This window comes from Bos javanicus, chromosome 6 (assembly GCF_032452875.1).
Source record: "Bos javanicus breed banteng chromosome 6, ARS-OSU_banteng_1.0, whole genome shotgun sequence".
Classification (NCBI taxonomy): domain Eukaryota; kingdom Metazoa; phylum Chordata; class Mammalia; order Artiodactyla; family Bovidae; genus Bos; species Bos javanicus.
In genome coordinates this window covers 19618614-19642547 of record NC_083873.1, presented here as the reverse complement: position 1 = coordinate 19642547, position 23934 = coordinate 19618614, and the positions used below count along the sequence as shown (strand labels likewise).

General features: G+C 43.6%; 1 protein-coding gene and 1 non-coding gene across 11 annotated transcripts in view; both read left to right on the top strand.

Annotated features, from left to right (window-relative positions):
* Positions 1 to 244: 244 nt before the first annotated feature.
* On the top strand, positions 245 to 327 carry LOC133250140 (small Cajal body-specific RNA 18). Its single transcript, XR_009737250.1, has one exon. It is a non-coding gene; the product is annotated as a small Cajal body-specific RNA 18 (non-coding RNA).
* A 19154-nt stretch (positions 328 to 19481) lies between these two features.
* The window catches only part of NPNT (nephronectin), a 99785-nt gene continuing 95332 nt past the window's right edge, over positions 19482 to 23934 (top strand). For 2 of the 10 annotated variants that reach the window (XM_061419466.1, XM_061419457.1), the window contains exons 1-2: positions 19671 to 19898; positions 22116 to 22216. In XM_061419466.1, coding sequence (XP_061275450.1) covers positions 19828 to 19898; positions 22116 to 22216 — 172 coding nt within the window. In that variant the 5' untranslated portion in view covers positions 19671 to 19827. Of the gene's footprint in view, positions 19899 to 22115; positions 22217 to 23934 lie in introns of all 10 variants that reach the window. The other 8 variants (XM_061419467.1, XM_061419463.1, XM_061419464.1 and 5 more) reach the window with 8 other exon arrangements.

Below are 23934 nucleotides of genomic sequence, written 5' to 3'. Positions count from 1 at the left end.
CCAAAGGAGCCTGGGCCTGCTGGGTGGGGGTAAGGAGACTGGGATGTGAGAGGTGCCGCTGGGTCCCCAATGCAGCTCCCAGATGAACCTTCAGTATTTGCCATATTGCCAGGTAGCTTCTGAGGCTTATGAAAATGTGTCTGGAGAAGTGGGGCCAGAGGACCAGGGTGGGGGGTTAGGAACAGCAGGTTAAGCTAGAGATGAAGGAGGGTAGGAGGCCTCTGCTGCTGTAACTGTGAGTCCTGGGTTGGCAATGATGTGATCACTGTGCAGTCTGAGTCCTGGGAACCAGGTGTCGGAGTATGTTCTGAGAGTGAATTGAGAGTGGGGGGAAAAAGAGAAATAGCCTTTATGGTGCTCCTTGCATGTAATTACGGTACAACGTCTGTGGGTCTACCTCTGGCTATAATAATTCAAACCTAATGAGAGTTTACTGCACAGGGCTCTGTTGTCATGATACTATCAGCTATTTTCTCCTCTTTTGCAAGAGAGAGTGCATTGTCACAAGGCTACAGTGTGTGCAATTTTGTAATGATGGACTGAAATAATCACCTTCCTATGGCCCCAGCCTGCTTCTACATACACATAACACTTAACATGGAGCTTTTACACTGAAGTGGGCTGTAACTAACTCAAACATACATGTTCTCTGACCTGGGAATACCTGCAGATCTACAATTGTGGAATCATGAGGCCAGAGGTGCTACAGAGCATGGATTTCAGAATCAGATACACTTGAATTAGCAAGCAGACTCTGTCACTTACTAGCTATGTGACCCTGAGTGAGAGCTACTTAACCTCTCAGAGTCTCAAGTTCTTCATCTGAGAACCAGGAATAGTACTGACTAACCAGTGTTGTTGTTTTTTTTCTAGAAAAGAAACTGAAAAATTCTACTTAGTTGTCCAACTTCACTTCCCTCTCTGCAAATAAAGGCCAAGGAATAAATAGTGTATGCCAAGTGCCAATGGCCAATCAATTACAGACATATTTTCTTTCCCCTCTGGAAAAATGCTGTTTGTCTTTCATTTAAAACTGAAGTTGGATTTAAATAAGATAGCCTCAAGTGTTAGAACACTATGAAACTTTTTTTTTTAAATTTTGGCTGAAAATGACAACCACTCAATACACAAAAGTTTAATGTAAAAGGATTCAAACAAAATAACACTACAGTGACAAAGTGACACGGAAACTGGATAGCAAAAAAAAAAAAAAAATCATACATGCTTCAAACAGAATGTAAAATCAAAGTAATGGACAAAAATGGATTTTATTTTAATTATACCTGAGAAACTAAAATTAAAAAGCCAAGTTTCAAAATCTTCTAAAGAATATTGACAACTGTATAATCAAATGATTTTTTTGCTTGAATAGGATTTACCACTATTTTTTTAAACAATGAATATAAACATTTTAATATTTACTATTGCATGTTAAATTAATATTTAAATGTTTAGTTGAAAATAGACTATTAAATTCAGTATTCAAAAATGAGAATATTTCAGTATTAAACTATTCCACTACCAGAGATAAATTCTAATCCTGAAACAATGGCCCTGGGAATTTGAAGTCAAGCCAGTTGGTTACATTCCATGAAGTCCCCTCTGTCTGGCCCCCAAATCTGGGTGGGGCTAGTATTTGGCTCTGGCTTTGATCCTATTGGGGATGATGGTGGCAACAGAAGCTGTCTCTCTAGGAACTTCTTGATCCAGGCCCTGCTCTGGTTTAAAAGTGAACTCCAATGGGGTTAGGTGAAGGTATCAGAGAGAAAATGAAAAATGTTACTCTCTGATGACGCTTCTGAAATGTTTATATTGTTTCACTCAAGTTATAGCACAATAAAGCATTTTGCTTTCAAATCATGTATTGATCAATATTTATTGCATATACCTGGATATTGGATATTGTATGCCTAATGTATCACATTATGTTGATCTTAGGTACACAACTCCATTGGTATTTGTCCTAAAAATCTTCAGTTAATGATCAAATGTGTCACCAGAAGTTTTTATTTCAGTTTTAGAATTTCGCTTCATTCAGTTCAGTTCAGTTGCTCAGTCATGTCTGACTCCTTGTGACCCCATGGACTGCACACGCCGGGCTTTCCTGTCCCTTACCGACTCCCAAAGCTTACTCAAACTCATGTCCATCGAGTCCGTGATACCATTCAACCATCTCATTCGTTTCATTGATGGAGAGTAATTCGTGAGCTTAAATCTCATTTGGTGGGGAATAATTTACATATATTTATATACTATTTTTTCCATTTTAATTGTTTTCCCCCCAAAGCTTGTCCCAGTATTTGACCTTGTCCTTGGTAATTGTTTAAGATACTGAGAGGGTTCCAGGACATGGAAACCCTAGGTCCAGATTATAGTGACTAGGGACACATTTTGAGATTTCCTCCCGGTTCTCTTGAAGAACCCCTCTATCCCTTGGCCGACTAGCTCTGAGCCTATCTTCCCTATGTTTATACCAAATAAACCCAACCCTTCTTAATTAGGTGATCCATGAACCAGACCAGTCTGATTATTTTTCTCTTGAGAATTTGAACTGAGAGATATAGGCTGGGAGGTCATGTGCTGGTGGTGACGAGGGCTTCAGGGTCCTGTGGAATGAGACACTGTGACAGCTATTAACAGCCGTGTGTGTGTGGCGCTCACACAGAGAGCTGGTCTGCAGGGAGGGGCTGGACAAGGCAGGGGAAACAGAAAAATGCGCACGAGAACGTGCAGCCCCAGAACAGCTGCATAGCCCCAAAGCCTCTTCAGTTTCCAAGTCTAATTCCCAACGGGGCTCGACTGTCCTTCCTGTCTTGAATTCTGTGAGGAGCTTCTGTATAATAAATCTTCTTAATGTGAAGTAGCCAGAGTGAGGTTGTGTTCCTTGCAACCAAATGAGCCCTAGGACCTCGAGTGAAGCCTTCCTGTTTTAGAAATTCCACATGTCTGACTCCATTGACAGCAAGGGAGTATTTGATAATGACATCCTCTCTGAAATACTTCCACCCAAGACTTGTGGATTCACTCTTCTGAGACTAGCGACATTTAAAACTCAATGTTAATTACAGTATTGGATTAGATATATATGGCCTTGGAGGAAATCATACCATCATAATTTGTAATTTAATTCCTTTATAGAGAGTGCGTTGTAAAATTTATGCCTCACTTTACATTTGCCCTACTCTTTTCAATGTGAACATGTTTCATTTTCCTTGAAGGAGAGGAACAGCAGCTATTGACTGGCTTTGTCTCCTCCTGGCATCTGTTAACATTTACCATCTTCCCTGAGCAGTAGGCCTGTTCTTGTCATGGTGATTTTCTCCTTTTAAAGTTTGCTAAACAAGAGCTGGGGGTCTTAGCATTCTTGTCCAGCTTCAACTTGTTTTGGATCCAGCAAAGGACTATTTCTGGTATGAAGTCAGTTCATTTATCTTTTACCTAAGGGATGTGTCAGAGAAGGCGATGGCACTCACTCCAGTCCTCTTGCCTGGAAAATCCCATGGATGGAGGAGCCTGGTGGGCTGCAGTCCATGGGGTCTCGAAGAGTCGGACACGACTGAGCGACTTCACTTTCACTTTTCACTTTCATGCATTGGAGAAGGACATGGCAACCCACTCCAGTGTTCTTGCCTGGAGAATCCCAGGGACAGCAGAGCCTGGTGGGCTGCCGTCTATGGGGTCGCATTGAGTCGGACACGACTAAAGCAACTTAGCAAGGGATGTGTGCACTCAGTCGCTCAGTTATGTCCAACTCTTTGTGACCCCATGGACTGTACTCTGTCAGGGTCCTCTATCCATAGGATTTCCAGGCAAGAATACTGAAATGGGTTGCCATTTCCTACCCCAGGGGATCTTCCCAACCCAGGGATCGAACCCATGTCTCTTGCATTTCCTGCATTAACAGGCAGGTTCTTTACTATTGTGCCACCTGGGAAGCCCCAACCTAAGGGATAGGTAAAAGTAAAATGAACTTGGAGAGATACACAAATAAGAGAATGAAATATATGTGATAAAAATAATTGTGGTAAAGACATGAGTTAAACATTCACCTTGTGGGGAAAATACACATGACCGCATAGGCTCTGAAGAAGGCCCCAAAGCCTAATGGATTAGCTTGAAGTTTCCTGTGAGATCATTTGCCTTTTCTTGATGTCTCTACAAATAAGGTCAGTCATAGCCAAATTGTGTGCTGTTTTAACAGCCACAATTACGATGCTTCCAACCTTGTCCTGGTGGACACAGTTCACTCTCTTTCCCTTTACTTCTGTTAATGAATAACAGTAAGGCTTTCCAGGTGACCCAGTGGCAAAGAATTCACCTGCCAAGCAGGAGACGCAAGAGACTCAGTTTTGATCCCTGGGTCAGGAAGATCCCCTGGAGGAGGAAATGCCAACTCACTCCAGTATTCTTGCTTGGGAAATCCCAAACAGAAGAATTTGGTGGGCTACAGTCTGTGGGGTCACAAAGAGTCAGACATGACTGAGCTGCTGCTGCTGCTGCTAAGTCGCTTCAGTCGTGTCCAACTTTGTGCGACCCCATAGACAGCAGCCCACCAGGCTCCGCCATCCCTGGGATTCTCCAGGCAGGAATACTGGAGTGGGTTGCCATTTCCTTCTCCACATGACTGAGCACGCATGCACAAAGAGCAGGAAACATGATGGTGAGAAACAGGCTCTGAAGCCAAACTGCCCAATTGTTTTGTTGTTTTTTTAATTCTTTCCTTATTCATTTATTTATTTTGGTTGTGCTGGGTCTTCGTTGCTTTGCATGGACTTCCTCTAGGTGCAGTGAGTGGGTCTACTCTTCACTGTGGTGCACGGGCTTCTCATCGCAGTGGCTTCTCTTGTTGCAGAGCACAGACTCTAGGCACATGGGCTTCTGTAGTTGCAGCACTCAGGCTCAGTAGCGGTGGCACACAGACTTAGCTGCTCCATGGCATGTGCGATCTTCATGGACCAGGAATCGAACTGGTGGCACCTGCTTTGGCAGGCAGATTCTTAACCTCTGTACCACCAGGGAAGTCCCAAACTGCCTAGTTTTGGATTCCAGCTTCACCACTGAACAGCTGTGGACCTTGCAAGTTACTTAACCTCTTTGTGCCTCAGTGTTTTAATATGTAAAATGGGAGAATACCACTACCTACTTCACAAGAAGGATGTGAGAAGTAAATGAGTGCTGGTATATTGTATGTGCTCAAGAAAGTCAGTCATCATTGGGAGGGTTGTTAGTATTATTTGAGCAAGTCGAGGATAGGTGGTATGAGAGAGAATGAAAAGTTGGGTTGTAATGTCCCATCAGAAGTTTACACTTTCCATTGGATAACATAGGTGAGGGGATCAAGAGTCATGAAGTCAGGCTTTACTTCTTACTAGCCCTCTGACCTGAGCCACATGACAACTTTTCCAAGCCCTGGTTTGCTTGCCTAAAATTGGGCATCATAATGGGATCTACCTCATCATGCCGCTGCTGCTGCTGCTGCTGCTAAGTCGCTTTCAGTCGTGTCCGACTCTGTGCGACCCCATAGATGGCAGCCTACGAGGCTGCCCTGTCCCTAGGATTCTCCAGGCAAAAACACCAGAGTAGTTTGCCATTTCCTTCTCCAATGCATGAAAGTGAAAAGTGAAAGTGAAGACGCTCAGTTGTGTCCAACTCTTAGCGACCCCATGGACTACAGCCTACCAGGCTCCTCCATCCATGGGATTTTCCAGGCAAGAGTACTGGAGTGGGATGCCATTGCCTTCTTCATACCTCATCATATGGAGAAGGAAATGTTAACCTACTCCAGTATTCTTGCCTGGAAAATCCCATGGTCAGAGGAGCCTGACAGGCTACAGTCCTTGGGGTCACAAACAGTTGACTATGACTTAGCAACTGAGCATGCACTCACCCACTCCATCACAAGTGCTCAAACCTACTTATATATACAGTGCAGAGCAGAATTTAAGTCCAAGTGAATACCCACTGTCATAAGAAAATGCTGTAAAGATTCTGAAACAGGAATGCTGCTTCAGTGTCCCCTAAGTATACCTGACAATGAATGGACAGATCACAGAGTAAAGCAAAGCCAAGTTCAATGCCCATGTTCTGTACAGACCCCCACACAAAACTCCTCTTCACCCCACCCTAGGAAAGGAAGTAAGAATAGCCAGTAAAGTTTGTGTATCTTTAACTGCTTTAAGATTTTTATCTCTGATCTTACCAGTATCATCTAGATATGGTTTTCTTTATAACATCCTACTTGGGGTTCATGATGCTTTTTAAATCTGGCTTGATATTTTTCAGAAATTTTGGAAAATTCTCAGTCATTATCTCTGCATACCTTTATTCTGTCCCATTCTCTCTGTCCTGCTGTCTCTCTCTCATTCTGGGTTTACAGTTCATATATTTTAGACTTTTTCACCTGTTCCCTGATGTCACTCATACTCTTGTGTGTATTTTCCATCCTTTTGTCTCTCCATGATTCAACCTCGATGCTTTCTTCTCACTTACCCAATTCTTGTTCAACTATATCTAATCGTTATTTAAACCTATTCACTGTAATCTTAATATCAATTATTGTGTTTTGAATTCTAGAATTGTCCTTTTTAACTTTTATCTTCATTTCCTATTCTCTCCCAGTTTTATCACTCTGGCCTTCTAATTTCTTAAATGTGTTAATCCTAATTTTCAAAAATTCTTACTGAATAACTCTGAAGTCCATACTCCCTATAAGCCCATTTCCGTCGTTTTCTCTTTTCCTTTGAGTCTCATCTTTTTATGTGCTTGATACTTTTTAACTGATTGCTAGATTTTGCAATAAAACATTCAGAGATAATCTGTGGTCATAGGTGATGTTATCTCCCTCCAGAAAGGGTTTGGTTTGCCTCTGGCAAGCAGCTGTGCTAGAGTACTAGCAGACACAAATCACCTAGGCAATCAGGCTCTGGTCTTTGTGAGGCTAGTCTCTAGTCTCTACCCATCCAGCATACTCTTGTTCTTGGAATATACCCCTTTGAGATTCCAAAACAGCCCCTGGAGGGGAGGGGGTTGCTGGTTTACCAGGTCCCATCCTCCTTGGCAAGCTCTGACTGCTAATATTTCTTCCCATGACCCACACATCTGCAGAAAGCTCTACTCAGGGTCCAGTCTCTCAGGTCCCACTTTTAGAATTGGCATTTGCCTGAAGAAGAAAAGGGCCTTCCTGGGTGGCACAGTGGTAAAGGCTCCGCCTGCCAATGCAGGAGACACTAGAGACGTGGGTTCAATCCCTGGATTGGGAAGATCCCCTGGAGTCGGAAATGGTAACCCTCTTCAGTATTCTTGCCTGGGGAATCCCATGGACAGAGGAGCCTGTCAGGCTACAATCCATGGGGTCACAAAGAGTTGGATATGACTGAGTGCGCGTGCACACACACACACACACACACACACACTCACTCACACACACACACACACACACACACACACACTGAAAAGAAAAGCAATGAATTTCACACTCATTTGTTTGGGCCTCCCTCTGTCCCCATATCCAGACCCTACTAACCCAGTTCCTTACCACCTGGGTGACATTTCTAATTCTCAAAGAGAGGGTTGGTTCAAAACATCCTTGTCCACCACTGTTAGAACTGGAACTCTTGTCTTTGATTTTGTTGCATATCTGATGTTCTTACCTTTCATATTTCAAGCAGCATGACTATTTCCAAAAAATTAATAATAAATGTGATAATGTTCCAAACAACTTGTCAAACTTTTAGTGGAGAAAATAAATGTTAAAGACACAGGTAGGTCAGTGGGAAAGGAGAGAAACATCCCTAAGGAGCCCCACACCTTTCCCACAGATGGTAAGGCCAACATATTCCTTCATTCCTTCATAAATCCCATTATCAGTAACTTGAGGAATCTTTAGTTGTATGACCCCTTTAGTTTCCAGGATGTTACTAAAGTCCTTGGGAGCCTTTACTCCTTATCTGTAATTTTTTTTTTATTTTTACATTTAAAAGAATTTATTTGACGTATAGATGGTTTACAATGTTGTATTAATTTTTGCTGTATAGCAAAGTGATTCAGTTTTATATATATACATTCTTTTTTAAATATGCTTTTCTGTTATGGTTTATAGGATATTGAATACAGTTCTCTGTCCTATACAGTAGGACCTTGTTGTTATCCATTCTATATATAATAGCATATGTCTAACCTATTAGATTTTAATCTCCTTTCTCCTAGCTCATCCTGGGGTTACTTTTGATGAGTAAAAAAGATGGACTCACTACCATACAAAAGGCAACAGCATGGTGACCATAATCTTTTTTATAGGTTTTGTAGGGGTTTGTTTTGTTTGTTTTTAGAAAACAAAACCAAATTAAATGACTCCGAGGGATGAGGCCCGCCTGAAAGGCTGGATAGGACATAGCTATGACACAGTACGACACACACAAGAGTTAGGCAGTAGATACCTGTTCAAAATAAAATCTCTCTCTGAGACTATAAAGAAACGAGCTGCTTGCGCCAAGGGTTGACACGAGCCGAGAAAACATCTCCCGCCTGATGGGGAGCATTTGGTGCTGCTCTTAGAAACCAAACCTGGGTATCAAACCCAGTCAGTGTTTTCGTTGCCTTCTTTTGAGTTGGTATGTTCCACTTTCATCTTTAATTCATTAAAATAATAAACTCTTTATGTCTCTAGTCCAGGTGAATCCCTCCTTATCTGGAAGCATTAGTTGGCTAGACTGTTGGCAGAATTCATACCTGTTGTTGAAAGATAGGAGCCTCTGCTTCCAGCCTCTATGAGAGTAAGAGACAGGAAATCCCTGTGGCAAAAAAAAAAAAAAAAAGACGTGTTCATAAGAATGCAGAAATGGTCCAGCATTCCTTTCTATCTCAGATGCTGTGTCAAGAGACAGAGGTGCAGGCCCTCCAAAGCTTTATATTCAGATAAAGTATGAGCATGGATGGTGGTCCAGATCATTAATAATGGAATTATATTAATACTTCCTATGTTAAGCTTACTTTTCCTAACAGCAACTCTTCACTGAAGGTTTTCTCCGTACTAGGGATGGTAATGATGGCATTGTGTTTTCACAGTAACTCTGCAAGACACATGTTGGTTGTTTTATATTCTTTAATGAGATAGTCAGGAAGAAACAAGGTTTATTATACTCACAGGTCCTAGAGGCAGGAGGCACACCAAGCAAGGCCAATGGGAAAAAACAGGGTGGTTAGAAGGCAGAAGACAGGAGTTGGGGTGGGGGAAGCACTTAGGCTATTTTATTGAGGTGATCATGCAAAAGGCAAGGCAGGGCAGGGTAAACAGTTTAGGACTGGCAAGTTGGAATATTGTGTGTTGGCTCTGACCTGTAGAGTGATCCCTAGTTCCTGGCACCTGGCCCTGGGATAATTAAAGCAGAGGAATATTGCCTCTGGGGTGGATTGAATATGCACCAGATAGAAGAGATAGGGCTCTGGAAAGGTTAGTTTGCATATCAAAGTCATGCTCCAGGCTGGGCCATTTGCCATCTGTAAGAATCAGCTCGACCAGGGAGGGGCAGTCTCTCTGCAGCCAGAATGGTTTCTTATGATGTCAAAACATCATAATATACAGGAAATTATGTATACACAATACATTAGTATTCCTTTATAATAGAAGAGGAAACTGAGGTTCAGAGAGGTCCAGTTAGAGCTCAACTGGTATTTATCAGAGTAAAATTAAACTTGAAGCCTGAACAACCATCAAGTGCTATCCTGCATTAATTTTTCCTTAAGTTCTTCCAAGCCACAGTATTTCCAGATATGTATTTAAACAAACAGGACAATACTGCTAGAGTGATTTGATTTTTTTGATGGATTATTTTGTAAATTAGTACATTGTAGTTAATATGCACATTTACCAGAGTTGAAGACACGGTAATTAAAAACATTCATCAAGCAATACTTTCAGTTGTTCAATTTTCACAAATTTATATTTCATCTTATTTGCACTGGGGAGTAGGGCTTTCTCATTCAGTAGACCATATAGCTTGTCGGCGTATTGTATGGTGTTTTGTTTTCTCCAGCCGGGACATGCGTGAGTCACTTCAGTCGTGTCCAGCTCTTTGTGACCCCATGGAGTGTAGCCCACCAGGCTCCTCTGTCCATGGGATTCTCCAGGCAAGAATACTGGAGTGGGATGCCCTGCCCACCTCCAAGGGATCTTCCCAACCCAGGGATCGAACCCACATCCCTTACATGTCCTGCATTAGCAGGTGGGTTCTTTATCATCTAGGATAGACAAGTAAACATGGTCTTCACTCATTTAGGTTTCACATAAGGAACTTCCCAACAAAGAGCTGTGAGGTCTTGGAGTTGTATTCACACCTTCATTTAGAAAAACTTAATCTATTCTATGGGAGACAGATTTTATTGTTTGAATGGGGGGGGGTGCAAAAGTGAACTGTTACAAAGAATGTGAACTATATATATTACAAGTAAGCTAAAACAATTCAAAATTTAAAGAATTTCTGGAGAACATAACTCAGTGTTAGAAGCAGGGAAAAAACAATTTTTGATGGAAAATCCTAAAACAACAATTAAGCTACAGCTTTTAGATCAAACCTAAATCTTAATAGTTGGGAGACTATATTTTTATCTTTTTACTTATTGAACTTATTTTGGCCTTGTTTCTTTCCAAAATGAACTTGGAGAAAACCCTCAAGAAATGATAATATAAAATAAGGGTAATAAAAGAAAACTCCATTTCTTCCTACTCACAATACTTCTGACACCAAATGTGTGGGCTTTCCATGCCAAGCAGTTCTCCAATTCTCTGTGACACCAGCTGGGTGCCCTGCAATTTAATTCATTATGACACTAACTACCCAGAGTTAGCAAAAACTCCACAAGTTAAGGGCTCAGTCCCATAAGACTGTCCCCACTTCAGACACTTGTCACTTGTCCTAGCTTGTCACTGGAACTTCTGACTGGCTATAAACCAGAGGTTCCCATGACTCTCTCCTTGAGTTTAATACTTTGCTAGAATGGCTCATAGAACTCAAAGAAATACTTTACTTACCGTCACCAGTTTATTATAAGGGATATAGCTCAGGAACAGCCAAGTGGAGATACAAGGGCAACATACGTATCAAAAGCGGGGTAGCTTCATGCCCTCTCCAGATCACTACCCTCCTGGTAATATGGATGCCTTCAGCAATCTGGAATCATTCTGAACCCCACTCCTTTTAAGCCTTTATGGAGACTTCCTTATGTAGCCATGGCTGATTAAATCTTTAGCCATTAACTCAGTCTCCAGCCATTCTCCCCTCCTCAGAGATCTCAGGATGGGGCTGAAAGTTCCAACCATCTAATCACATGGTTGGTTTCTCTAGCAACCAGCCCCCATCCTAAGGTATCTAGAGTTCCATAGAGAATCACCTCACTAACTTAAACACAAGTATGATCAAAATGGGGTTTCCTTGGTGGCTTAGCGATAAAGAAAACGCCTGCCATCGCAGGAGACACAGGTTCAATCCCTGGGTTGGGAAGATCCCCTGGAAAAGGAAATGGCAACCTACTCCAGTATTCTTGCCTGGAAAATCCCATGGACAGAGGGGCCTGGCGGGCTACAGTCCATGAGTTTGTAAGAGTTGGACACAACTTAGGGTCTAAACAACAACGTGGTCAAAAGGGACTTATCGTGAATAACAAAAGACACTCCACTCACCCTTAATTATTCAGGTGATTACAAAGGTTTTAGAAGCTCTGTGCCAGGAACCAGAACAAAGACTAAATATACATTTATTACATTGAACCCAGGTCTCCCACATTGCAGGCGGATTCTTTACCATCTGAGCCACCAGGGAAGCCCATCATATCACAGCATGTTAGGAAATAAAACAGAAAAAGAAAACTGGGACTAGTGAATGAAAGAAATGAGCACACACGCTAATCCACTCCAAGAGTTTAAATAACTCAAGGCAGAATTTAACTCTGAGCTTTGTAGTAGACACTTTAAAATTGTATTTATATAATTTATATAAAAAAATATATAATTTTATAATAATTACATATTACATATCATATATATCATATAATATATTGTATAATAATAAATACATATATAATTTATTTATATTCCATGTTTACATGAAAATTTTAATCATCCATAATTTAAAGTTAAATACATTAAACACAACTGCCACATAAAATTTAAATTATTGAGGAAAATTAATGGTAAAATTATAAACCCTCTCTTTTAAAAAATTTTAATGGATTTATTTTTTAGAGCAGTTTTAGATTCACAGCGAAACTGAAAGGAGGGTTCAGAGATTTTCTATACACCCCCTTCCCCTCCTCATTATCAATGTCCCCCATCAAAGTGGTACATTTGTCACAGTCAGTGCACCTACATTAATACATAATCGCCCAAAGTTCATAGTTTACACTAAGGTTCACTCTTGGTGTTGTACATTCTGTGGGTTTCAAAAAATGTATAATGGCATTTTTCCCACAATCATCATATGATACAGAATAGTTCCACTGCCCTAAAAATTCTCTGTGCTCTGTTCATCATCCCCTTCTCCTTGTCAACACTGATCTTTTTACTGTCTCCATAGTTTTCTGGAACCCACTTTTAAAAAGGAAACTTGATACAGTAAGTATTCATCAGAAAATAGAAGACAAAATTTTCTCCAAAGAAACATGTTTATTGGCCTGAAATTCTGTAAGAAATTAACTACTTTAAGGGATGGAGACAGATATATCAGATAACATCCATGACAATCTTCCAGAAAGTACAGGTGGAGATCTTATTTAGCTATATCCTATAATAAACTCATTAAAGCTGTAAACCCAATTTAGTAAGAGTCTTCCAGGTTCTAGGTTAAATTCCAAGAGACTAACTTGATTGAGTTAATGTTTGGGTAAACCACAGGGGTTGTTAGATAGCACACCCCCTACCTAGACTGGCTTCTATAAATATCATTTAAGAAGGATTTCTATAAGCACCGAAGTTTTGCCTAAAGAATGGTCTTCCATGTTGTTTGAGAACAGAGCCATGCTTTAGAGACCAGAAGAGTAGGTTGATATTTTAGTAGCAAAGGTGAAAAGCTTAACTAGTACTTCCCCCATGTGGCAGTGAGATGCAAGAGGATTTTAGGCAACTGAATTTGCTCAAATACTTTGATAAAAGCTAAACTGAGATTAGAGATTCACAACATAGCATTATCAGAGCTGGTTTAGGCATAGAAAATGTTAAGGCAAGTGTTTGAAGATGCCTATCTTGGTCATAAAAGAAAATCTTAGAGAAGCATTTAATTCCCAGTAGTAAAACCTTCCCTTGAGTTGAGTCAGTGTTTGTTGAGTACTTACTACATGTACCAGCTGCTTGATTAGGTATTATATACAGTTTACCTAATTTAATTGGGGAGTTATATATTAATAATTCCCAAGTAGATATATTGGCCCGCTGTATGATGAAAATCATTGACTAAGTGAATTTTGGAGAATGATTTCCAAGTATAATGATTTTTCAGTGATGTCACAGTTAAATGTTAGGCTTCCTTTCTGGCAGTAGTTAAATACAAAGTTCACTGATTTCTTGAGGCAAAGGCAATGCTAGGTGTTAGATGAAAAGTTTTCATTTTCCTCCTTGGCACACTGGAAAAATATTCTTTCCAAATTCTCTCGCAGTTAAGTTGGAGCCATGTAACTGGGTAGTAGCCAGTGGAGTGCCACAACCCCCAGAAATGATTGCCTGGGCTCTCTCTCTCCCTTGGCCTTATGGCTACAGGAGGAGAACTCCAGAAAGACAGAACCGCAGGACAGAAGGAGCCCAGATCCCTGAAGAGCCACTTGTAAAGGACCACTTAGGAAAACTGTCCAACCTTCATTAAATCTGTGCACAAATGAAAGGAATTTAATTCTGTTAAGCCAAAGAGATTGTGAGTAACGTGTTAAAGGAGCTGGCTAGTGTTACCCCTCCTGGTTTTGTGATACTAAAAATGTATTGACAGCACAGAAGAATCTTTCTATTTTATACACAAAAACATGAATAAAATTTTTTGAAATTTGCATCAGATCATGCCCAGGTGGTGCAGTGGTAAAGAATCCACCTGCCAATGCAGAAAACAAGAGATGTGGGTCCAGTCCCTGGGTCATGAAGATCCCCTGGAGTAGGAAATGGCAACTCACTCCAGTATTACGATACAAATTTAAAAGAGTTGAAAGTTAGGAAACTTAACATGACTATTTCATAACTCTTGAAACTTCTTTCTAATTTGTTGGTGAGCCATTCATGCCTATTTCAGTTCTTCTGGTGATGTTTAAAATAGAACCGAAGGCCCATCAAATAGTCTTCCATTGTCACTGCAGAATTATTTGAAGATGGATGAGAATTATTGGCACTAAAGACAGTGGTCCCTCCATATCGACAGGGGACTGGTTTCAGGACCCCCATGGAGACCGAACTCCACAGATGCTCAAGACCCTCAAATAAAAGATTGTGGTCCAGTATATGGCCCACATCTGCAGATTCAACCAATGGTGATCCATCTTTGGTTCCATCTCTCGTGACAATTCCATTGGCCTAATGTCCAAGGCCTCTGCAAGGGACATGCCCAGTTAGAAGAAGCACTGAACTCAGGTCGGTCCAATGCTATGCATCAGGCATAGGTGGTTCTCCTTGTCTAACTGCAGTTTACCAATCAGGGGTCCATTTTTACCAGCAACATAGTTCACAAATCACTTTATCAGGTTGCCAGGGGAACAGTGCTAAAAAGTTAGCATAAGGTCAAATTCTCATGCAGAAGGGGAAAGGATTTTGTTAGCCCTTTACCCACATAAAGGTTTCTGTCAACTTGATTGCAATGGATTCTTTCAGTATATTCCTGGACTGTACTTGCTAATCATTTATTTAGGGCTTTTGCATTGATAGTCATGTCTGTATATGTGTGTATATTTGTGCACATATGAAAACACTTTTTCTGGGTGTAGATATCAATGACTTCTCAGGAATAATTTGTAAGTGTTTCTTTTTTGATGCTTTAAAAGAATTTACATAGTATTGGAATTCTCTCTTCTTTGAAGAGGTGGTATGCTACAGTTATGGTATTAACTATACAGCTGCTGTTTGTAGGCTGGAAAGCTTATGACACATGTCATTTTGTAAAATCATTACTTATGCTTACTTGGAAGGTACAGTATATATCCAGATAAAGGGGATATCATTTTAAAAAATGAAAATCTTTGTATATGTGCTGCTCCTTGTTGCTTTTATAAGGTATCTTAAGAAAGAGGTGGGCTCAGGCAAGGACTAGCTGTTTTTGCAAGCAGAAATGGCAGGAAATGAGAATATCCAGAAATTTCAGGCCTCCCAGGGTTGAAAAAGACAACTGCTTTTATGTCCTGAACATTAATATAAATATAGGGATCCACGCTTTGTGGTGAGGATCAGGGTAAGGGTGTCACCTTCCCAACAACCCTATTATTTAAGCTAGCCTCAAGGTGGCCTCCATTAAGATGAAAGAGTTAAGTATGGACACAAGGAAGCAAAGAAATAAAGCAGGCTTAAGAACTAGGACTAGAAAAGACTTTGGTTATGGTTATCTGCACAAGGAACGGACTGGAAACAATTAGAAGCCTATTAGGGTTTTAAGGAAATCTTAAAACCACAGAAACCTTAATTCTGGCCTGAAAATGTGCTATCTCTATTAGCTCCTTTAAAGAAACAGTCAGGCCTTCAAATCTGTATCAGTAGAAAAAGAACTGACAGTGATGTACAGCCCCAAGGAAAGTATCTGCTCCAACAGTCATTTCTGACATGGTTCATGGATCAGGTAGTAGAAGCAGGGGTGACCTGACTGTCTGACCAAGGCCCTCTCTCCATGGCCAGAGCAGTACATCGCCATAATTCTTGCTCAGCTGGGAGTCAAGACTGCTGTGAATGAGCAGCTGTGTGCTCCTCATCCTTCTCTTTTCCTAAAAAGAGAACTGCTCTATAGGAGTTTTTGAAGCAGTAATCCTGTCCCTAAGCACCGCTGCATATGGGACAGGAGGAGCAATAAACTGCTGAATGTCTTGCATGACACTGACAATGAGAAGCTGATAGATAAAACACATTTTCTCTTTCCTGTGACCCACAATCCCTTTATCCCAACGCTGCTCAAATGTCATCTTCCAGAGGTGCTGGTAGCTCAGCTGGTAAAGAATCCGCCTGCAATGCAGGAGACCCCGGTTTGATTCCTGGCTCAGGAAGATCCGCTGGAGAAGGGATAGGCTACCCACTCCAGTATTCTTGGGCTTCCCTGGTGGCTCAGCTGGTAAAGAATCTGCCTGCAATGCAGGAGACAAGAGTTCGATCCCTGGTTGGGAAGATCCCCTGGAGAATGGCGACCGCCACCAGTATTCTGGCCTGGAGAATTCCATGGACTGTATGGTCCATGGGGTCACAAAGAGTCGGACACTGAGTGATTTTCACTTCACTTCACTTGAGAGGCGACCTAAAATCACAGCCCATCTCTTTCTACTACCTACCCTTCCTTGAGTCTCTACACCTTTACCCTCTCCATAGCACCTATTGTCTTGCTCCCCAACTGCAATGTAAACTCTTTCTGGGCACAACTTTGTCTTGTTGCTGAAGTCCTAGCACATAGACATGGTTAATACATGGTAGGGTCTCAGTAAATATTTACTGGGGGAGAAAAAGACTCAATAATTAAGAGCTTCTGATTTCCGGGTGGGGGAAGCTGTGTTCACTTGGTTCTATTTTGCTGTTGATCTGTGTCACATTGTGACCAGTAAAGATTATGATTTCTGTGCAAGGATATTGGGATTACTCCTTCCAAGGTGGCATTATCCCGTGTGAAACCTAACCAAAATGTCATCCTACTGGAAAAATACAGATATTGCAAAAAGCACGCTGTTCAGTATGTTTCTTGTTTGTTTTTAAGACTGAGATAGCAATATGTCACTCCCATGGGAAACCCGCTTCTTTTTTGGAATGGGCACTGGTGGTCCTAACTGCATCAGGCTACCCGATTAGACCTTGCAATTCTTTTAGAACCCCCTCTGCTCCATGATTCAACAAAGAATGATATAATTAACCTCAGCTGACTTGAAGGAGAGGCTAACGATCACCAAGCAGAAGTCAGTCCAGCCCGTGCCAGGTACCGTGCTGGGCACAAGGGATATAGTGACACTGCTCTTGCCCTCCTGCTGGTTAGTGTCTTGGGGAAACCTCAATGTGGTAGAGAGGCAGTTCCACCAGTGCTTTAAGAGTTACTCTAGGGGACGCGAAGGGCTGTAGAAACACAAGCTACAGGAGTCTCAGCCAAGTGAAAAAGTACACGGGCTTCCTTCCTGGGTAAGTGTCAGCTAAGCTTGGACCCAAAGGGAAAGTGGAAAGTGTGTCTGTATGAAGGAGGGAGATGCTGAGTCACTTTGCTGTACACCTGAAACAATGTCAATCAACTATATTCCAATGTAAAAAATTAAAAAAAGGATGATGAATGGAGTGTTTTCTAGGTCAAAGAAAAGATACAAAAAAAAAAAAAAGGAGGCAAACAGAGGGGGTATTACAATCTTACTCCAGATATCCATCCTGTTTTCACCTACTACTCATCCTCCTTTCCTTCCAACTCCAGTTTCTAGCCTGTCGGTTAGCCCCTTTCTCTCTAATCATCCATTGCTCAACCCAGGAACCTATAAAACAAAGAAAATGACTAAGGAGCAGCCACTGAAACCTGGAACCAAGCCTACATTACACTTAAAAATTTTTATTTTCTGCAGAAAAAATATTTTGACTACTACATTTTTGGAGTTCATTAGAAAGATCTGAAATGGATGACACCAAGCTGTTTGCCTAAAATAATTTCCCAAGCCCAAAATGGCATGGATGTTTCCTGAGATTAAAATAGAAACTTGTTTTGCTAACAGAAAACAACTTGGAAATCAAAGAGTCATTTAAGTTGAAACCATTATTTTTCCTTTTCTTGCAGAAAATGCCTGCGTTTATACACACTAAGAGATCAGGATAGTGAGGTCACTCTGCCACAAAATTTTCCATTAAAAAATTTAAAGTTGGAGAAATCTCAAAAAGAAAATAAAGATCGGGGTAAAGTTTGTAACGTAGCAAACTCAGTCAATAAACATTTATGAGCATGAATGAAACATACCGTTTCACTACATGAAACACACCGAACAAAGAAACTTGCCCTTGTAGAGTCTGCATTCTAGCAGGAAGAAGACGGGCAAAATAAGAAATAAGCAAATTATATAGGAAACAGATGGCACAGTGGTAAAGAATCTGCCTGCCAACGCAGGAGACCCAAGAGAGGCAGGGTCGATCCCTGGGTCGGGAAGAGCCCCTGGAGGAGGAAATGGCAACCACTCCTGTCTTCTTCCCTGGGAAATTCCATGGACAGAGGAGCCTGGGAAGCTACAGTCCATGGCATCGCACAGTCGGACAGGATTGAGCACACAGGTACAGGAAACTAGAGGATGAGTGGTTTGCAGAAAAGACAAAGAAGAACTGGCAGGGGACATCAGGAGGGGACAGGTTGCATTTTTAAATAGGGTGGTCAAGACTGGTCACCTAGAAGAGGTGACATAGAGCAAAGACAAGGGAGGGTGAGAACCACACAGAGAAGAACTCTCTGGGTTCAGGTGGAAGTGACCGTCAATGGCCTAAGGCAGGAACGCCTGAGTGTGGAAGAAAGGCATGGGCGACCACGGATTAGAGGAAGGGAGGGCATAGACTGTTAGTTAGGTCGGAGAGGTATGGGATGCCAGATCAGTGCCCCGGGCAGTCATTCCGGGTTGGGTGTGGGATGAGAGGTGACTTGATCCGACTGATGCTTTAACATGAATTTTAGTATAATCATTGCGTGTTTATATTTGAACACAGCCCTTCTACAATACATTTCACTCAGCAGTAACAGAGCAATAATTGCTCAAAATGGTTCTCTAAATGATCTCCGAGGATCAGGCACCACAAGACTTAAGAAGTAACTGCTCTCCCTCTCTGGCGGGCATGTGCCCCTGAAGGGGCAACCGCTGCTATCCTCCTACTGTGCTCAGTTGAGCTGGCGGAGACGGAAACAGTCTGCACCTCTCTTCAAAACTCGAAGACGCCAAGCATTTCGTTCGGTTGGTTACAAATTTTTTAAAAACCCTGCCTCTGCCAGCTCTGCGGGAGAAGCAAACTCCCAGAGTTTGCCTTCGCTAATTTGTCCAAGTCGTGCTGCGGTTTCGCTTAAATGCAGACACAGCTCAGCTCTGGCCCCACAAACCTCTCATCTTGGACTTCGCCCTCCGGTGAAAGCTACGGCTCGCCCCTGCGGTCCCCACCTGTTCGGAAGGAACCCGCGGAGCGCGCACCTACGCCCGGGGCCCCTTTCCTCCCCGGCTCAGACTTTCCTGCTGAGCACCCTGCTCTCCCTGGTCCAGGCCGGACTGGCAACTTTTCTCCCAGCCTGGCGATCGCCCGGCTTGGCTGGTCCCCAAGAGACTCTGCCTTCCTGCAGTGCCCCCGCCCCCGAGCTTCCCGCCGAAGGGCCGGGCGCCCTCCACCCCTCACCCGGGGACCCGAGGGCAGCGAGCCGAGCGCACGCGCGCCCCCCGCCCCTGCGCCCCTCCCCGCAGGCGGCGCGGCTTCCCGGGCAGCGCCTCCCCTCGCGGGGAGGGAGCCGGAGGGGCTCGGGACGCCGCAAGCAGACCTGCTCCGGCTGCGTGCCGCGCGGCTCTCCTCCGAGAGGGGCAGCAGTAACCTCGGCGCCCGCAGCTCCTCGGGGGAGCCGAGCACGCCTCTTCTGCGCCCCCAGCACCCGCCACCTGCTCCCCGCTTGCAGCTGAGCCTCCGCCCGGGACTCGCCGCCCGAGATGGATTTCCTTCTGGCGCTGTTGCTCGGGTCCTCGCTCTACCTGCAGGCGGCCGCGGAGTTCGACGGGAGGTAAGTCGCCCCCCCGGGGACCCTCTCTTGCTCTATCCAGCGCTAATTTCACACCGCCCTGGAGTCCCATCTCTCTGCTCTCGGGCCAGAAACGGGGCCACCGCACGGCCTCGGCGGGAGGAGAGCCGTCGAGCAGCCGTCTCCACCCGTGGCTGCCCAAGGCCTAGAGGGCGCGCCCCCTGCGCGTCCGGGAACCCGGGGAGGCTGCGCTGCGGGGTGGGCCGCCGAGCCCTAGTCGGGGCTGCGGGAGAAGGGAGGTGGAGCCCGGCATCTGGGCTTTGAGGGCGCGGGTTAGCTGCCCCACAGGCGGTGACGTGCGGGACATCCCTTGGGTGCGAGATTCTTGCTTTAGACAGCTCTGCAGAGGGGAAACTTCCAGGTGGTCTGGGCCACATCCCGCCTGGGGGCTGTCACGATGACTCACACAAAGGGTAGGGAGAGGAAGCCACTGTGTTTCCAGAGGGAGACCCGTTTGCTTCCCGACTTGGTTTCCTTGGTGGGAGGGAGGACTCAAAATAAGGACCGAGGGGCCAGGGGGAGGACGCTGCGCGCGCGTGTGTGGGTGCCTGTACGCACACACAGCTCCCGAGACCTCGGGCGAGCCTGACTGCTGCGTGCTCTGACAGGTCCCAACAACCCCAGGCTCTGCTCCGCTCCCCTGTCACTCAGCCGCTCCTCCTACCGCAGAGCGAGGAGCCCTCGCCCCGGCTGCCAGATCGGCTCCCGAGTGTGTGCGTGCATGCGTGTGTGTGTGTGTGTGTGTGTGTCGCGAGGGCGTGCTTGGTTACTCCACCTCGGTGCTATTACAGACCAGACTTGCCCCGAGCGCCCATCGCTGCTGCTTAAGCAGAAAACAGGCAGCAGGAGCCAGGAGAGATTTTTAACTTGGGTCCCACCGCCACCCAGTCAGCCCTCATGCAATGACCCTCACCCCCGCCCCCGCGCAGCCCGAGAGACTGCCGCACCTGTTTTACCTGCAGTCTTGGAACGAATCAATTCCACGATTGATTGGCTTTCTTGTGCCTGGAAGGAACGGAGGGGAGCCAGTGGAGCGCTGGAGAGAAAAAGCGCAGCCGCTTGTTTATCACCTGGTCTCAGGAAATGTAAAGTTCGGGGTTATTTGTCCTTTGGGCTCGGGGGCAGAAGCGGGAGATGAAGGCAAGCGGAATGAAAAGATTAGTAAAGTTAAAAAAAAAAAAAAAAAGTGGGTAGCGGCCAGAGGCTGTTTTATTTTATTAAAGCAATGATTTCCCCACATTCGGATATCCTGTGCGTTTCTTGCACACATATTTGCAGCAAGAAATAATCACATGACTATGCATAGATTTTCATGTAGTCTTAAAAATATCTAAAACAGACGATTAAAATATTGATCCTCTGGTGGAGGGGGTGGCGAGGAGAGTCGTCGAGGTAGGTGTGAATCTAAACAAGGAACCGATGTACCAAATAAGGTGTCAAAGTGGAATCTGGTTGGTAAATCGGATCCTGAAATCCAGTGTTTGCTTTAGTCCTTATTTATGTTAGAGAGGACGGTAACACGAATTGTTGATGCAGGAAGGAAAGTTTCAAACTACAAGGACACTTGAGATGTTAGCTACACTTTAAACTTTCCTTGGTTTCATTTAGTCTTCTTTCTCCAGTACTTTTTTTTTTTTTTTTTCTGAAACCTTTTTTTGCAGAAGAGTCATATCCCAAAAAGAGTTTTGTTCCATTTGATTTTGAGAAACCTCCCCTCTTTCTGCCCCTTCCCACAGGTACCCCCTTATACAAGGCAGACTTTTTTTTTTTTTTCCTGCTTTGACATGTCTGATTTAATACTTTTCAGTTTACCATGAATCAGCCAAAACTGGCCTTCCCCTCAGTAACAGGTGTGGGCCTTTGAGGAATCTGTTTTATTTCAAACTTCAGAAACCATCCTGTGAGTGGCAGACTTGAGAATTCTTCATTTTAGCTGGTGCTATTTCCCTGTAAGAAAGGATCTTCCCCTCCTTTTTCCCCTCAATTCTTGCGCTGTTGTATATATGTCTGTCTGATGTTTGAAATTAGATCATAGCAGAACCATTTCTCTGAAGGTGTTCTGTTGTTTAATTTCTTCAGGCATGAAAAGGATTCGTAGAAAATTGTTGGGTGCTATTAAAAAGTTTTTCTAAAGTACTGAGAAAATTATTTTTTATTTCAAGAGTGTCTTTATTTAATTTGCATCTTTTTGTTTGGTAGGTGGCCCAGGCAAATAGTGTCATCCATTGGCCTGTGTCGTTACGGTGGGAGGATTGACTGCTGCTGGGGCTGGGCCCGCCGGCCCTGGGGACAGTGTCAGCGTGAGTATCAGCCGGGGACGCCAGCATCTGTGGGGGGCGGGCTGTCCACTGTCAGTCATGGCTTCACTGTGCACATCGGAGGGCTCCTTACTGAGCAAGGCTTCCTGGTGTGGTTCTGACGTGGGAGTTGCCCCTGACCTCTTACTCTGCCCCTTTCCAACCGGAATCCCCCCTACTAAAGTAAGGTGCCAGTTTTGTTATTCCCAGAGGTACCTAAGACGCCCATTTTAGCATTTGTCCTAGGGACCTCCAGCTCTTGTTTTCCCATCAGGCTTACTCTTTGCTGTGGGCTGTGAGATGGGGGTAAGATAATGAGTCTAGACTGTATTTACACTAAATAAACTCTGAACCTTACAGCACTTGTAAATTCCTTGCCATAGCTGTTGTATAAAGTGGCCTATTTGTAAATCTTTTTTTTTTTTTTTTGAAGTGAGATTGTATTGACTGGATTCTAAATGGACCACCCAGTATAATCAAATAGCACTTAAAAAAAATCATTTTGAAGTGCTATGAGTAGTCAACATCATGTAATAAGTGCCAAATCAGAACACTGATTTTTTTTACCTTTTCCATAATCACAAATGGATATTTTACTGGTAGAAATCAGAGCCACACCCCAGAAGTTTGAGAAATTCATTCCCACTTTTTTATCTACATCTTAAAATTTTATCTTTCCCAATTGCCCTAACAAAAAAATTCACAAAACATTCAAGTAAATTTCTGCCATATCTTTGGATCCCTAGATTGGTATGTCTGGTTAGATGGTGGAACTGAGTTGATTTCGATGTATTCCATTGTTTTTAACAGTAATAAAAAAGGGGCTTAGAGAAATATGGAAGGGTGGTTAAAAAGGCTGGAGTTGCAAAGGGAGGAGCCTGCCTTAGAGAAGTGTTGGCGAGGTGAGGAATCAGGTAAATTTCAGTTTGGAAAGCTAGGCATTTCTTAGTTATTTCAGTCTTTGGGGATGTTTGCCCCTAACTTTGTGAAAGAGGGAGAGTAACAGCCCTGGGTTGACATCTCTGGTTAGGGAGGAAAAGCGAAAGGGGACTCATGGTTGTTTGCCCGTTCCTTGCAAGCCACTGGGTCAGACTTGTTGCACAGCTGGGTCACTGCTGCGTTTATTAAAGGCAGATGGTGGTAACTCCAGTTTTTGGTAAACAAAAGAACCAGGTAAAGCTTCTGTGCCCCTACTGGTTGGTCTGTTTCACGTTGTTTTTAAGGGAAGATGGTCAGAGAGAAGAATGGTACCTGATGGACTATAGTCTATGGTGCCACTTATGCCACTGGGGCAGAGGTGTTTGCACAGCTGGAGGCCACAGGTGTGGAATGTGAAGATCAGTCAGGTGTTGTTAAGCGAAAGGTGAAGAGAGGACTCTTCTCTTGACCCAGTCAATATACACACCTCTCCTGAATAAAAGATAAGTAGCTTCTTGGCAGGAAGGAAGGTAGTTTCCACCTCCTTCATTGCCTTTGTTTTCTGAACACCGCCAAAGCGAGTGTTGCAGCACTGTGGGGTGTGCACAGGCCCCCAGCCCCACCCAGGACAAGGCTGCCTGGCAGAGCGCACTGGAGTGTACCTCCCATGAAGGCAGCGTGCCAGGGCAGTCGGCAGAGGCAAGTGGGAGGATATTTGCACTCTGCCAGCTGTGCTTAAAGAATTTTGAGGAGAAAACTCTCTTAGAGGTTCATCAACTGTGGAATTCCCCTAGAAAGAGCTG